This window comes from Bufo gargarizans, chromosome 6 (assembly GCF_014858855.1).
Source record: "Bufo gargarizans isolate SCDJY-AF-19 chromosome 6, ASM1485885v1, whole genome shotgun sequence".
In the NCBI taxonomy this organism is placed as follows: Eukaryota; Metazoa; Chordata; class Amphibia; order Anura; family Bufonidae; genus Bufo; species Bufo gargarizans.
Genome location: NC_058085.1, coordinates 378,877,549 through 378,891,996, shown reverse-complemented (window position 1 = coordinate 378,891,996; position 14,448 = coordinate 378,877,549). Strand labels below are relative to the sequence as shown.

The window sequence follows — 14,448 nt, the reverse complement described above, 5'->3', positions numbered from 1 at the left end:
GTAGTACTTCCAAAGGGTTCTGTTCTGTGCTTTTGTTCTGTTCCGCATCTCCATATTTGCGGACCCATTCAATTGACTGGGCTGGTGACCCATGTATTGCGGAACCGCCGTATGCGGTCCGCAGCACGGGCATGGAGTCCTTACGTTCGTCTGCAAGAGGCCTGACTCTCAGGCTCCATATCTCACCATCTACTACAGCTTTGACCGTGAGACTCCCATCATCTTATAGACAATCCTCCCGACCATCTCATACATACATTGGACTTGCAGCTATTTAGCATCTGATTAGTTCTGCAGATTCCTGTCCGGTAACTGCATTCTTACTGTTTTGTTAAAATTCGAAATTTTTATAATTTTGTTAGTATTGTGTAAATCCACCTTTTGGCTTTCCGCACGGCCTGAGTCCTTCTGGGCATGTTCTCCATCAGATTCAAGCATGTCTCCACCAAAATCTACTCCCAGGTCTCTCCTACACATTCCCAGTGTTGGTCCTACTGGGCGACTCCCTTGGGTGTGAATACAGCTTTTTCTTCACCTCTACCCACAAGTGTTGGATTGGGTTGAGGTCCGGGGCCTGTGGGGGCCGATCCAGCACCCCTACTTTATTGTTATTGAACCATTTCTTCTCCAATCTTGATGTATACTTCGGGTCATTGTCCTGCTGGAACACATGCCGTCCCATAGTATTCGAGTGTGTGAAGTAACTTGTCTTGTAGGATACTCACATATAGCACTGAGACAACCATCGATCCTGGTCAAGTATCCAACGCCTTTGGCTGTGAAACAACCTCATATCATCAGGCTTCCTCCACCAAACTACCTTTTTTCGGGCCACCATTCCCGACTTGTGTAATGTACGTCGCACGGTGCTTCCTGTGATCTCACTACTAAGAAGCATATGAGCCGCCTCCACTGCCGTGTTTGTCGCACCAGAACTGATAGACCTGGTAATGAGCCGACTTGTTGGCTCTAATATTTTGCATGGACGTCCACCTCTTGGCTTTGGAATGGACGATGCTGCTTCTCTTTCCTTGGGAAATCATCTTCATAGCGGCTCCTGGATTCGAACCAGTGGCAAGTGGTCTATGCCTTTTGATCAAACGTCTCCATGTGCCCCATATACATCTTTATAAACAATGCTGAGAAGCAGGAGATGAATGCTCGGCCTGTGGATGTGCGTCCATATCTTTCTTTTCTACTGATTGAGAGAATCCATATTTCATCTTCAAGCCTGACCTCCTCCTTGTGTCAGTGAGACCTGTGGAGGAACTGGATGAACTCTGTCCACCTTATGTCTTGTTTTAGAGGTGACACTTCTTGGTGACGTTTTCTTCACATCTTTATTGAAGTTTCCAGTAACATCTGTAAGGTGCAGTACCGCTCTTCACCACTGCGATCTTTTCCATAGTCCCATCTGGTATGGAAGCTTTAACCAAGCATGAGTGAATCCTAATTATAATCAGAAATGATAGACAACCCCTCTAAGGACAGGGTGCAGGGTCTGCAGACAGATGTAATTTGGAGGGGCACGGGTGCACGGCGACTGACAAGTACAAGGGGAACTCTCCAAGCGAGGAGGCATAAGGGGGTCATGCACCTATACCAGGTGTGTTTGGGAATCCGTCTGGGGTCTGCATGGCAAGTGCATAATGAGGAGCTGAAATGGCGCTGGCTGTATGGTCAGTGAGCGCCAGGTCAGGGGTGTAGGTGTAAAAAAGCCCCCACCTATATGGGCAGTACGTGGACTGCGGGCTACTTACAATGTAACACAATGTAACACCATGCATGCAATGGCTTTTGTCTGGCCGACAACCAGCAGTTATGTCAAAAAGCCGATGGATCCCCGTCAGATCCCATTATAGTCAAAGGGTTCCGGCGGAGTGAGGAATATGGATTATCATTACTGGCAGCCCTGATTGTCATTTGATTCACCTTTTGGCATGTACACAGTCAGTGTGCCTGCAAAATATGTTCCCACCCCCCAGCCATCTGCTGTCATCTAGAAAGTGAGGAAGCCCCAGGGGTCCAGACTTCAAGGAGGCCCCAGGTGGATAAAGTCACACCTCAACCAGCCAGATTGGAGGCAAGCTAATCCTGCAGGAAAAACCCCAGCAGGAGGTCTCGGCCCTTGCCCAGGATCAATTATACCTCCCAAACATGTTGGCACCTATATTTCATAAGGAATTATGAATTGTCCGTCCATCCCAGGCAAAATTTGGTTATCTCTTTGCGATCCTGGGACAAAGCCAAACATCCACGAGGTCCTGGCTTGTTGCTAGGATGCTCGGGAGGGGAGATATACATATCTCCCCACAGAAACCAAATAACGATACCACACTTGGACTCTAGTTGTAGCCAGAACCCAGGTGGATCAATTGGGCCCGGAACCATCTTCCTGCGACATTCTGGTCTAGGGCTATGAGCCCTAAGGGGTTTTATGGGTCATTTTCTGCCCAGCACCAGAGAAGGAGAAATGGACCCTACCCATAGGCGGGGAGGGAAGTGGCCGGCTAAAGGTCATAAACCCATGCAAGCCAGCGAGCGGTGTCTTTTTCTGAAGGGGGTCACATCGTGCCAATGTGTTTGGAGAGACCTGGAAACTGCTGACATCACAGCCCCCACGTGACTGCAGCCAAAGACTATTCCACCATTATAACCCAGAGGAACTTTCATCTACCCGGTAACTGACTTTTACTCTGCTTAACCCTGTTGTACCCATATACTTGTTGTACCCATATATTCTGTATCTGTAACCTCAGACCACTGTATATGTTCCCGCGTGGAGAAGAGGTGTCTGCGTAAACTGTACCAAGCTGACCTTACCTGCTCTTCTGGAGGGCGTAACGTCACGCTTTGGTAACAAGTGACCATACTGCGTCTCGTGAGCTCGATGTAGGTGACGTCAAGCAGGCATGAGGTCTGGTATTCGTCACATATTGGTGGCAGCAAAGTGGGATCGAGATACTAGTGTGAGTGTGGGACCCATACTCCCAGACACTAAAGACGACCAGCAGTAGCTTTTGCCGCTGGAGTCTTAAGATCAGCTCAACACTAGACAGTCTGAGTGCAGATACAATAAGGTGTGTGTGCATCAGGTGGCAGTCTGTGTCAGTGACCATCCGTGGCAATGATGGCCAGTTACACAAGAAGCAAGGCTAAGGAGATGGCTGAGGCTACGATGGCGGGGAAGACGCAGTCCAGATAGGGGGCAGAGAGGAGGAAGGCAACTTTATTCAAGACGAGGGGGAGCACAGCCAAAGCTCCCCAAGGAGCCAGTTGCCGCAGGTGAGGTCCACGGTGGGCCTCACTCCACCTGTCTATCCCCCCAGCCTGGCAGACTCGGCTGCTCTCCTATAAGCTGCCCTGGACCGTCTCCAGGCCGGAGACCAGGCAGCCTCTGAGCTCCTCCTGGTGGCTGCAGAGCATCGCGAGCAAGCAGAGGCTGCAGATCGACGCAAGCAGGCAGAGCATGAGCATCAGCTGCTAGTGCTCCAGCTTCAACTCCAGTAGCCCTCTCCAGACCAATGTGAGTCTCCAGAGGTCGGGATTCCTAAACTGCGGGCGGAGGACTTTCCCCTACTGGACAAAGATAGGGACCTGGACACCTTTTTGTTGGCATTTGAGCCTGCCATCAGTACCAGCTGCCAGAGGACCAGTGGGTCAGATTCCTAACACCATGGCTCAGGGGAAAAGCTCTTAAAATCTTCGGCTACCTGCCCAGCGAGACCATCCTGAGCTATAAGGACATCAAGCAGGCTCTGGTCCGGCAGTATAAATTAACCCCTGGGTCGTACTGGATATAACTCTGTAGTTTGCACCGGGGTTCTACCCAGAGCTGGGCCGATCACATGCGGGCCCTGCTGAGAGCGGTCGACCAATGGACCACCAGATTGGAGCTTACCACCATCCAGCAGCTGAAGGAGCTCATCGCCACAGAGCAGTTTTTGTGGAATTGTCCGGAGGATCTCCAGCAGTACCTCCGTGACCGGAAGCCAAAGGGGGCCTTCACAACAGCAGCCCTGGCCGATGAATACACCAACAACAGGACTTCAGAGGCCCGGAAACCTGTTGGCTGGAGACGGGGTAAGACACACGGTGCACCTGCTACCCCTGCCCCTAGGCCCAAGTGGGCACCAGCCCCTGCTACACTTTCCACGTCAGTGCCACCTATGTAAGCAGCCAGGACACTTCAAAGCCATATGTCTCCAGCGCCCGAGGGATTCGTCCCAGTTATCAACCCGGAAACCGTCCACGGTGTTGTGTGTGGGTGGGGGTGGTGGGAGGTCCCTGGACAATTTTCAACCGGTCACCGTGGGCCAGGCCATGGCCATGGAATTAGAGACACCTGCGCTGAGATGACACTGGTATGGCCTGAACTGGTGACACCCCATGATTTACTGCCCGGGAGATCCCTTACTGTCTCTGGGATCGGAGGAGTAGAACCAGCGCTGCCCGTCGCCAAAGTCTATTTGGACTGGGGCACCGGTCGAGGAGTAAGGGAGGTGGGGGTATCCTTGAATATCCCCGCCAGTGTTTTGCTGGGGACGGACCTGGGGCGGCTTGGGTCTAGGTACGTGGCTGCTGACACCCCGAGGTCCGATCCCCCAGAATGTGATGCCATGTCCACCCCTGTTGATACTGTTAATGTACATAACATGCCTGTTGATGGGGATGTGGTGGTGGGGGATGTTGGGACCTGTTGTCCTCCGGTGTGGTGACTGAGGGGACAAGCAGGGGGCTGACCCAGGAGAAGTAGGGCTCCCAGGGGAAGCCTCAGGGCAGGGTTCCTCCACCACTGGGATGTCAGAGGACCAGGTTAGTCCATCTGAACTGATGACTTGGTCGGAAGCTGAGGGGAAGCAGGCACTACCAGCGGTGGAAGCGGCCATAGCTGCTGTCAAGCACAGTGGGAGTGCTGGGGCCCTAGGGGCCCCTCAGGGGTCTGATGGCTTTCCCCCTTCCGACCAAATGGCTGCCGAGTCAGATGGAAGCCAGGAGACAGGTCCCGGGGACCTGACAGGGGACGTGGCAGTCTCGTCTATTCTGGCCACGTCCAGTCAGGAGTTTCAGGCAGCGTTAGTGGGTGACGCCAGCCTGAACGCTCTCAAGGAGCAAGCGGAACAGCCCCCCTCAGACTCAGACCTCGAGTGGGTGGTCTGGGACCAAGGACGGCTGTACCGGGTCATGGTCCAGCAGGGCTCACGGGAGGCGTGGCCTAGGGACCGACAGCTAGTGGTACCCTATCAGTTCAGGACGGAGTTGTTGCGGGTTGCGCATGAGATTCCGATGGCTGAACACCTAGGGGTCGCTAAGACAAAGGCCAGATTAGCCCAGCATTTCTACTGGCCAAAGATGGGGGGTGATGTGGTTGCCTACTGCCGTTCATTTGTCACCTGCCATCGGGTGGGGAAGGCCCCCCCAAAGCCCCACTGGTAACGCTGCCCAAAATTGAAGAGCCTTTCAGATGGGTGGCTGTGGATCTGATTGGACCACTGTCTATTCCCAGCAGCTCCGGGAAATGTTTCATATTGACGGCAGTAGACCGCGCCACCCGATACCCGGAGGCGGTAGCCTTGTCATCCATTCGGGCCGACAAGGTGGCCACCGCCTTGCTGGAGATTTTCTCCAGAGTGGGCTTTCCCAAGGAAATGCTCACCGACCGGGGGACCCAGTTCATGTCGCAATTGATGGAGTCCCTCTGCAGGCAAACAGAGGTGCAACATCTGGTGACCAGCCCGTACCACCCACAGACCAACGGCCTGTGCGAACGGTTTAATGGCACCTTAAAGCAGATGCTTAAGATGTTGGTCGACTCCCACGGGCGTGACTGGGAGCGGTACCTCCCACATCTGCTGTTTTCCTACCGAGAGGCCCCACAGGCCTCCACGGGGTCCCCCCCCCTTTGAGCTCCTGTACAGGCGACGTGTGCGTGGGCCCCTGGCTCTGGTGAAAGAGGCCTGGGAGGGAGATGTAGCCACTCCTGGAGTGTCATCATCGAGTATGTCATGCGCTTCTGAAACAAGATGCAGGCCTTGTCGCAGCTGGTGCACGATAATATGGAGCGGGCCCAGGCCGACCAAAAGCGATGGTACGACCAGAACGCTTGTGAGAGGACCTACCAGGTGGGTCAAAAGGTATGGTTACTGGTCCCCGTAACTCAGGACAAGCTTCAGGCGGCCTGGGAAGGACCGTACCTCGTGCATCAGTGCCTCAACGCCGTGACGTACCTGGTCACCCTGGACCACACCTGAGGAAGGCCTTCCACGTGAATATGATTAAGGCAAATCAGGAGAGTGAGGCATGTGCCCTCTTTTTCTGCAACCTTCCAGAAGAGGGGGAGGAGGAAACCCTCCTGGACATGCTCACCCAGGTGAAGGCGGGTGGGTCCATCGAGGATGTGGAGGTGGGCCAACAGCTCTTGAAGGACCAATGGTCCCAGCTATGGGCCACCCTTCACCCCTTCCGAGAGTTGTTTAGCAACAAGCCTGGAAGGACAGAGTTGGCCGTCCTCACCCCCGAATCCGGCGTTCAGCATATCTGGTTTCCTTGGAGGTGCAGCAACACATTTGCCAGGAGATTGATGAGATGCTGAAGTTGGGGGTCATCCAAGCCTCCAACAGCGCTTGGGCCTCGTCTGTGGTCCTCCTCCCAAAGCAGGACCGGACCACCTGGTTCTGCGTGGACTACAGGGGACTCAACGCTGTCTCGGTCACCGATGCGTACCCTATGCCACGCATCGATGACCTGCTGCGCAGTACCTGACCATCATGGATCTGAGCCGGGGGTACTGGCAGATTCCCCTGATCCGTGAGGCACGGGAACACTCTGCCTTTATCACCCCCTTTGGATTGTACAATTCCACGGTGATGCCGTTCGGCATGAAGAATGCCCCTGCCACTTTTCAGCAGATGGTCAACACGCTGCTTAAGGAACTTGAAGAGTATGCGGCGTACCTGGATGACATCGCCGTTTTCAGTCCCACATGGGAGGATCACCTACAGCACCTGATGCAGGTGCTAGGGCGGATCCACCAGGCAGGCTCAACCATCAAGCAGGAAAAGTGCCAGCTGGGCATGAGCGAGGTCCACTACCTGGGGCACCGGGTAGGCGGCGGGACCCTGAAGCCAGAGCCCAGGAAAGTGGATGCTATCGCATCCTGGCCCACCCCCAGGACCAAGAAACAGGTGATGTCCTTCCTGGACAGGTTCGTCCCCACTATAGTAGCCTGGCGAAGCACTTGATGGACCTCACCAAGAAGAAGCTGCCCTCCCTAGTCGATTGGACAAACGACTGCGAGACGGCCTACCGGCCCTCTCGAGCTTCCCTGTACTACAGGCAGCCGACTTCACGTGGCCGTTTATGGTACAGACCGACGCCAGTGAATTTGGCCTCGGTGCAGTACTCAGCCAGGTCGACACTACGGGCCAGGAACACCCTGTTCTGTACCCTGTTCTGCGGCAAGGAGAGGGACCATGCTGCCCCCTGACGCCCTCTAAAGGGGGATGTGTGAGGAATATGGATTATCATTACTGGCAGCCCTGATTGTCATTTGATTCCCCTTTTGGCATGTACACAGTCAGTGTACATGCAAAATATGTTCCCACCCCCCAGCCATCTGCTGTCAGCTAGCAAAGGAGGAATCCCCAGGGGTTCAGGCTTCAAGGAGGCCTCAGGTGGATAAAGTCACACCTCAACCAGCCAGGTTGGAGGCAAGCTAATCCTGCAGGAAAAACCCCAGCAGGAGGTCTCAGCCCTTGTCCAGGATCAATTATACCTCCCAAACATGTTGGCACCTACATTTCATAAGGAATTATGAATTGTCCGTCTATCCCAGGCATAATTCGGTTATCTTTTTGCGATCCTGAGGCAAAGCCAAACATCCACATGGTCCTGGCTTGATGCTAGGATGCCCGGGAGGGGAGATATACATATCTCCCCACAGAAACCAAATAACGTTACCACGCTTGGACTCTAGTTGTAGCTGAAACCCAGGTGGATCAACCATCTTCCTGCGACATTCTGGTCTGGGGCTATGAGCCCTAAGGGGTTTTATGGGTCATTTTCTGCCAGCACCAGAGAAGGAGGAGTGGACCCTACCCATGGGCGGAGAGGGGAGCAGACGGCTACAGGTCATAAACCCATGCAAGCCAGCAGGCGGTGTCTTTTTCTAAAGGGGGTCACATCGTGCCAATGTGTTTGGAGGGACCGGGAACCAGCTGACCTCACTGCCCCCACGTGACTGCAGCCAAGGACTATTTCACCCTCATAACCCAAAGGAACTTTCATCTACCCGGTAACTGACTTTTACTCTGCATAACCCTGCTGTACCCATATAAGCTGTATCTGTAACCTCAGACCACTGTATATATTCTCTGTGTATATTGTGTTATATCTAGTGCGCCCTTACAGCATTTGAATATATAATTTTATCTTGTGCTATCTGGTATTTCGATCACAAATCCTCATGTCTGTGTTTTGGCCTAGTTATAAGCTACCGTGTGTTGGTTTCTCACCCTATATAATCCCGTTAGCGGTTCGGGCTTATATCAAACGAGAAGCTGGTGGCAGATTATCCGGGCTGAGGACGCGCTGTTTTGCTGCGGCAGTGAAAGGCTCTCAGCTCGTTGCCTCTCTGTGCCCGCGTGGACAAGAGGAGTCTGTGTAAACTGTACAAAGCTGACCTCACCTGCTCCTCTGGAGGGCGTAACGTCACGCTTTGGTAACAAGTGACCATACCGCGTCTCGTGAGCTCGACGTAGGTGACGTCAAGCGGGCATGAGGCGTTGTATCCTCACAGGCGGTGAACGGCTAGGCTAGATCAGGCTGTTCTCTACCGGATCCATTTACCACAAGTGTGAACCTACCCTAACCAATATAGCAATGTAACCAATATAAGGCAATATAGCACAATGTTCCACAACGTAGCACAATGTAACAGTCTGTTATTCCTCCTGTCACGTTTACTGCAGACGCATCAAAGGGAAGCCGCGGCCGCGGATCGTTCATCTGTGTGAGAAATGTGTCCTGAAAACAACGATTATTGGAAACATCTTTCCCGAGAGTTTGTTTTGGCTGCAGATGAGCAGAAGTTATAATCTCCGGCCTGGATCTGGGAGCGGCGGGACGGGCACGGATAGTATTACAACCTGAGCAGGGGCTTTTATCTGACAAGACTGAGGTCACCTGGCGCGACCAGACAATGAGCAAACCGAGAAGAAGAAGAAGGGGAACAGGAAGAAACCCGAACCATAATCACATCATGACTCAGCCAGGCTCCAGGTAACCGCTTCATACAAGATGAGTGTGCATGATCACAGATGTAGCAGAGCTGAGCACAGCTCATCACTAAGTAGCACCATAAGATGCCCAGGTTAGACATAGTCTAGGTGCAATATATATAAATAGACATCAAAAGGTAAAAGTCTGACTACAGCCATGACTAGGGTGAGCTCATTGAAGACAGATTTATTAATCAGCAGACTGCATAAATCTGTGTAAAGTGAGGGACCCCTAATGTCCATACATAGAGCTCCCCCTAGTGTCCGTACATAGAGCTCCCCCTAGTGTCCGTACATAGAGCTCCCCCTAGTGTCCGTACAGAGAGCTCCCCCTAGTGTCCGTACATAGAGCTCCCCCTAGTGTCCGTACAGAGAGCTCCCCCTAGTGTCCGTACAGAGAGCTCCCCCTAGTGTCCGTACATAGAGCTCCCCCTAGTGTCCGTACATAGAGCTCCCCCTAATGGCCGTACAGAGAGCTCCCCCTAGTGTCCGTACAGAGAGCTCCCCCTAGTGTCCGTACAGAGAGCTCCCCCTAGTGTCCATACAGAGAGCTCCCCCTAATGGCCGTACATAGAGCTCCCCCTAGTGTCCGTATCTGCAGTGTGAAGACTGTCCAGTGATTGTCCAGAGCAAGGCGATGGGACCAGGGTGAGCACAGGGAGGCGCACTGACTTTGGGGGCAAAAAGTTGTGTGTTCAATGAGGGTAGAAACACAGGACTCAGAGGTTAATGGGAAAAAGACCTACATGAATCTGGTCCATCAGGTGCACTGCAGAACGCCATCTGACACCCAGGAACTGTCCTGACGGGTGCTATTAGAATAGGACACGTATGTGGTACTTGTTCTGCATTGGACAATTGACCATTGCTGCAGATTGGGCATCTGATGAGTCCTGACTTTAACCCTATAGAGATGTTGTGGCATGACCTGAAGGGTCCTGATCTTAAAGGGGTTGTCTCACTTCAGTAAGTGGCTTTTATGATATTTATTATGTGGATAAAGATAATACAAGGCACTTAACTAATGTATTGTGATTCTCCATGTTGTCTCCTTTGCTGGCTGGATTCATTTTCTTATCACATTATACACTGCTCGTTTCCATGGTAACGACCACCCGGCAATCCATCAGGGGTGGTCATGCTTGCACACTGTAGGAAATTAGCATCGGCCTTTCTGGTGCCCGGGACTGTGGGAGTTCACAAAGGCTGGTGCTCTTTCCTATAGTGTGCAAGCCTGACCACCACTGATGGATTGCAGGGTGGTCGTAACCCTGGAAATGAGCAATGTATAATGTGATGGAAAAATGAATCCAGCCAGCAAAGGAAGCAATATGGAGAATCACAATCGGGCTCGGACTGGCCCACAGGGGTACAGGGGAATCCCCGGTGGGCCCCTGAGCAGGGTGGGCCCCTAGTCTCCCAGCCTCTGCACAAGTGCACATAACATAGTAGACTTACTGCCCTACATACATATATACAATGTACAGCTCCTCCACCAGCCGATGTTCCCTAGGTACCCCAGTCCGACACTGATCACAATACATTAGGAAGTGCCTTGTATTGACTTTATCCACATAATAAATGCCGAGGTGAGAGGACCCCTTTACCTCTAATGAGATGATTTGACAGAACCTGGTTAGTCCTTCCCCATATAGAGATGATGTGGAAGGACCTAAAGAGTCCTCATCCCATGATTACTGTATACCATGACCTGACCCTATGGAGATGCTGTGACATGACCTGAGGGGGTAATGAACCGTCACTTCCGGTCTGGGTATACAGACGGATGCGTTCTAACCCCGGAGCGCATATGATGTCATCAGAGAAATGTGCAGACTTACATGGCGTAAAAGACAGTTGGCTTGCGGTTCGTGGTGGGATGGCACACAGTACGGCTCTGTGTCACTTCCGGTGAGGAGGTGCTTTATGATCTGTGGCTTGCGGAGCGGTATGGTACCAAAAAGCTATTGGGCTCATCACCAGAAGTGAGGTAGTGCCGTACTATGTGCCATCCCACCACAAACCACGAGCCAGGGGATCCTTCTCTACGTTATCTAGACCTTCCATCCAGACAATTTATATCCAGCCACGTAGTCCTTTGTTCTCAGACGGACGTGGCCCCTGAGCTTAGAGTGTCACCGAGTGTCATCAGCAGGTTGTATCAGAGATACAGAGACTGGAAGAGTCACAGAAAAGCAGAGAAGTGGACGTCCTTTGGCGTGGTAGACGACCTGCCAGGTACCTTACCGCACCACCAGACACAGGCTTCATCGTCTTCCATGGAGGACCAGGGAGCATCTACGCTGACGAGGGACCGGTGGGCCTCAGTGCTGTTCACTGATGAAAGTCGATTCACGCTGAGCAGGAATGATGGCCGCCAAGGACGTAGGAGACATGTAGGAGATCGCTGTGCATCAGCCTCTGCGGTCACCAGACGAGCCTGTGGCGGTGGTACAGTGTGGGCCGGTGTGTCTAGTCTGTACAGAACATGTCTTACATTGTGAATGGTCCAGTGACAGCCCAGACTATCTGAAGGACATCATTACTCCAGTCATTGCGCCTAATGTCATCTTCATGGAGGACAATGTACCAGCTCATCGAGGTCAGATTAGGGAACGGCTGCTGGAGACTGGGGGACCTCGCATGGAGCAACCTGCCCTTTCTCCAGACCTGAATCCCATTGAAAACCTATGGGATCAGCTGAGTCACTGTGTAGAGGCGCGTAACTCTGTACCTCAGAACCTCAATGACCTGATGGCCGCCCTTCAAGAAGAGTGGGATGCCGTGCCTCAGCGGACAATTAGGCGACTTGTGAACAGCAGGAGACGTCTTCAAGCTGGAATTGATGCTCAAGGACACAGGACAAGTTCCTGAGACACTGACATTTTGTGGCGGTGTACCCAGCACGGGGGTCGGCTTCCGAGATGAGGAGATCATTATTACTGCTTCTACTCAATGCCCGACTATCATGATACAATATCACTGGAGCCGGAACTTTTTATAATTTCCATAAATTTCACCCAAAAGCCAAATATCCCTGTTTGTTTGCGAGCAGTGTGTGTCCATCTAGAATTGGGACTTGAATAACAATCGGACCCCATTTTACTAGGAATCAATGCAGAAATCCAGGTCATTCCAAAGGGTTCACTTAGTTATAGCGGCGGCTGCACATACAATGTATCCAATGCTCAGATTATTCCAGCCTGGTCGCTCGCCAGTCATAGACACAGACACCAGAGCTTTCTGTAATATTTGCTTTAATGTAGGTTGCACAGATTACAGATATACATGAGGATCTCAATACTGATGGATCAGCCCTACAGGAAAGCACCACTGCAGGATTGGGGGTGCTCCTGCAATAATCGGGTGGGGGGCACGCATACAAAGTTATACTTTCATCCTGTAATATATTTGATAGAAAATCCAGTTCTATTCTAAATGGTGACTGATCAGAAAGAAGCAGCATCGTGTATATCTCCGCAGGTCCCCTCCGCGTCCCGGCTTCCCCGATTGTCAATGTGTCTGAGGATGGGGGGCAGGGCGACGCAGGCGCTGAGGGCGCAAAGAGGAAACCCACAGCTCACGAGCAGCTCTACAAGAGAAACCTACCCAACATCACCAAGGCAGAAGCAGGTAGCCAAACCATACCAAGAGGCCAAGCGGGCGGCCCTTCCTCTGCTGCACCCACAGTCCTCCAAACCACCACTAGGGGCCCCACAGGAGGTCATTTAGAGAGACTAACCAGAGGATTGATACAATGTTGCCAGAAAATTGATACTAACTTGGTCGATATGGAAACAATGTTAGCAATGCTCCAGACGCCACAATCTATATTAGGAGACGCCCGTCAGAGACAGGTGGGGGGAGGGGAACGTCCAGGGCTTGAGTCCTATGAGAAGCAGCGAGACGCCCAAAATAAAGGGAAAGAAAAGCTAAGGTTAATAAATATGGCACCGGCCTGATATAGAGCCATGTGGGAGTGCGCGATTCCTATATAAGGGAGTGATCGCTGTCCTTGACTCCGCCCCCGCGCTGCTCTAGATAAATAGGGGACTGGCGGGAATTCGGCTAAAATCCAGTTTCGGGGCAGTCCAAACAGTTCTAGGGAATGTGGTTATAACGCAGTGCCCGCTCCTGGTACGAGGACTGGTCAGAGCGGGTGGTGCAGCGCAGACGCCATCATTCTGTTCTCTCACACAAGCGCACACACATCTATCACGCAGGCGGCTCGCACAACCCTCCTATATTGGGATCCAGGGGGCACAGATGCCAAACCTGTCAGGCAGTTGCATTCAGCTTGCTGTTCAAAGTCCAATGGCACACCAAAGAAAGAAAGCGGCAGAGCTTCCACACCCCGGTGACTCGCACCACCCCGACACAAGGGGGCGCAGTATTGGATCGCTTCCTAGAACGTCGGTGACGGCAGCAGCTCAGAAAAGCCGGGCCTTCTTCTTCAGATCGTTTCGTTTCCAAAGAGGCAACTTGTCAAATTCCTGTATCGTCATTTTAAAAAGGTCTTGAAAGACTTCAGGTGCCAAGTGGCGCTGCGGACAGGGGGGCATTATTAGTCACATGATACATGATACAGGCGCAAATATATGACTATATGACAGGCCTCCTCCGCCTGGGCTCTATAGGAGAATAATGACTATCTAATAGAATGTTGTGCTCATATCATCTCCTCCTTCTGATGGACCTCAGGTGGCTCTCTCCTCACTGAGGGGAGAACTGCGGTGCCTCAGTGAGGAGAGATCCACCTGAGGTCCATCAGAAGGAGGAGGGGAGAACTGCGGTGCCTCAGTGAGGAGAGATCCACCTGAGGTCCATCAGAAGGAGGAGGGGAGAACTGCGGTGCCTCAGTGAGGAGAGATCCACCTGAGGTCCATCAGAAGGAGGAGGGGAGAACTGCGGTGCCTCAGTGAGGAGAGATCCACCTGAGGTCCATCAGAAGGAGGAGGGGAGAACTGCGGTGCCTCAGTGAGGAGAGATCCACCTGAGGTCCATCAGAAGGAGGAGGGGAGAACTGCGGTGCCTCAGTGAGGAGAGATCCACCTGAGGTCCATCAGAAGGAGGAGGGGAGAACTGCGGTGCCTCAGTGAGGAGAGATCCACCTGAGGTCCATCAGAAGGAGGAGGGGAGAACTGCGGTGCCTCAGTGAGGAGAGATCCAC

General features: G+C 52.6%; 1 protein-coding gene across 34 annotated transcripts in view; it reads right to left on the bottom strand.

Annotated features, from left to right (window-relative positions):
• Positions 1–12,518: 12,518 nt before the first annotated feature.
• The window catches only part of ABLIM1 (actin binding LIM protein 1), a 241,197-nt gene continuing 239,267 nt past the window's right edge, over positions 12,519–14,448 (bottom strand). For all 34 annotated transcript variants that reach the window (XM_044296708.1, XM_044296719.1, XM_044296709.1 and 31 more), the window contains one exon: positions 12,519–13,822. In XM_044296708.1, the coding sequence (XP_044152643.1) occupies positions 13,709–13,822 (114 nt within the window). In that variant the 3' untranslated portion in view covers positions 12,519–13,708. The remainder of the gene's footprint in view (positions 13,823–14,448) is intronic.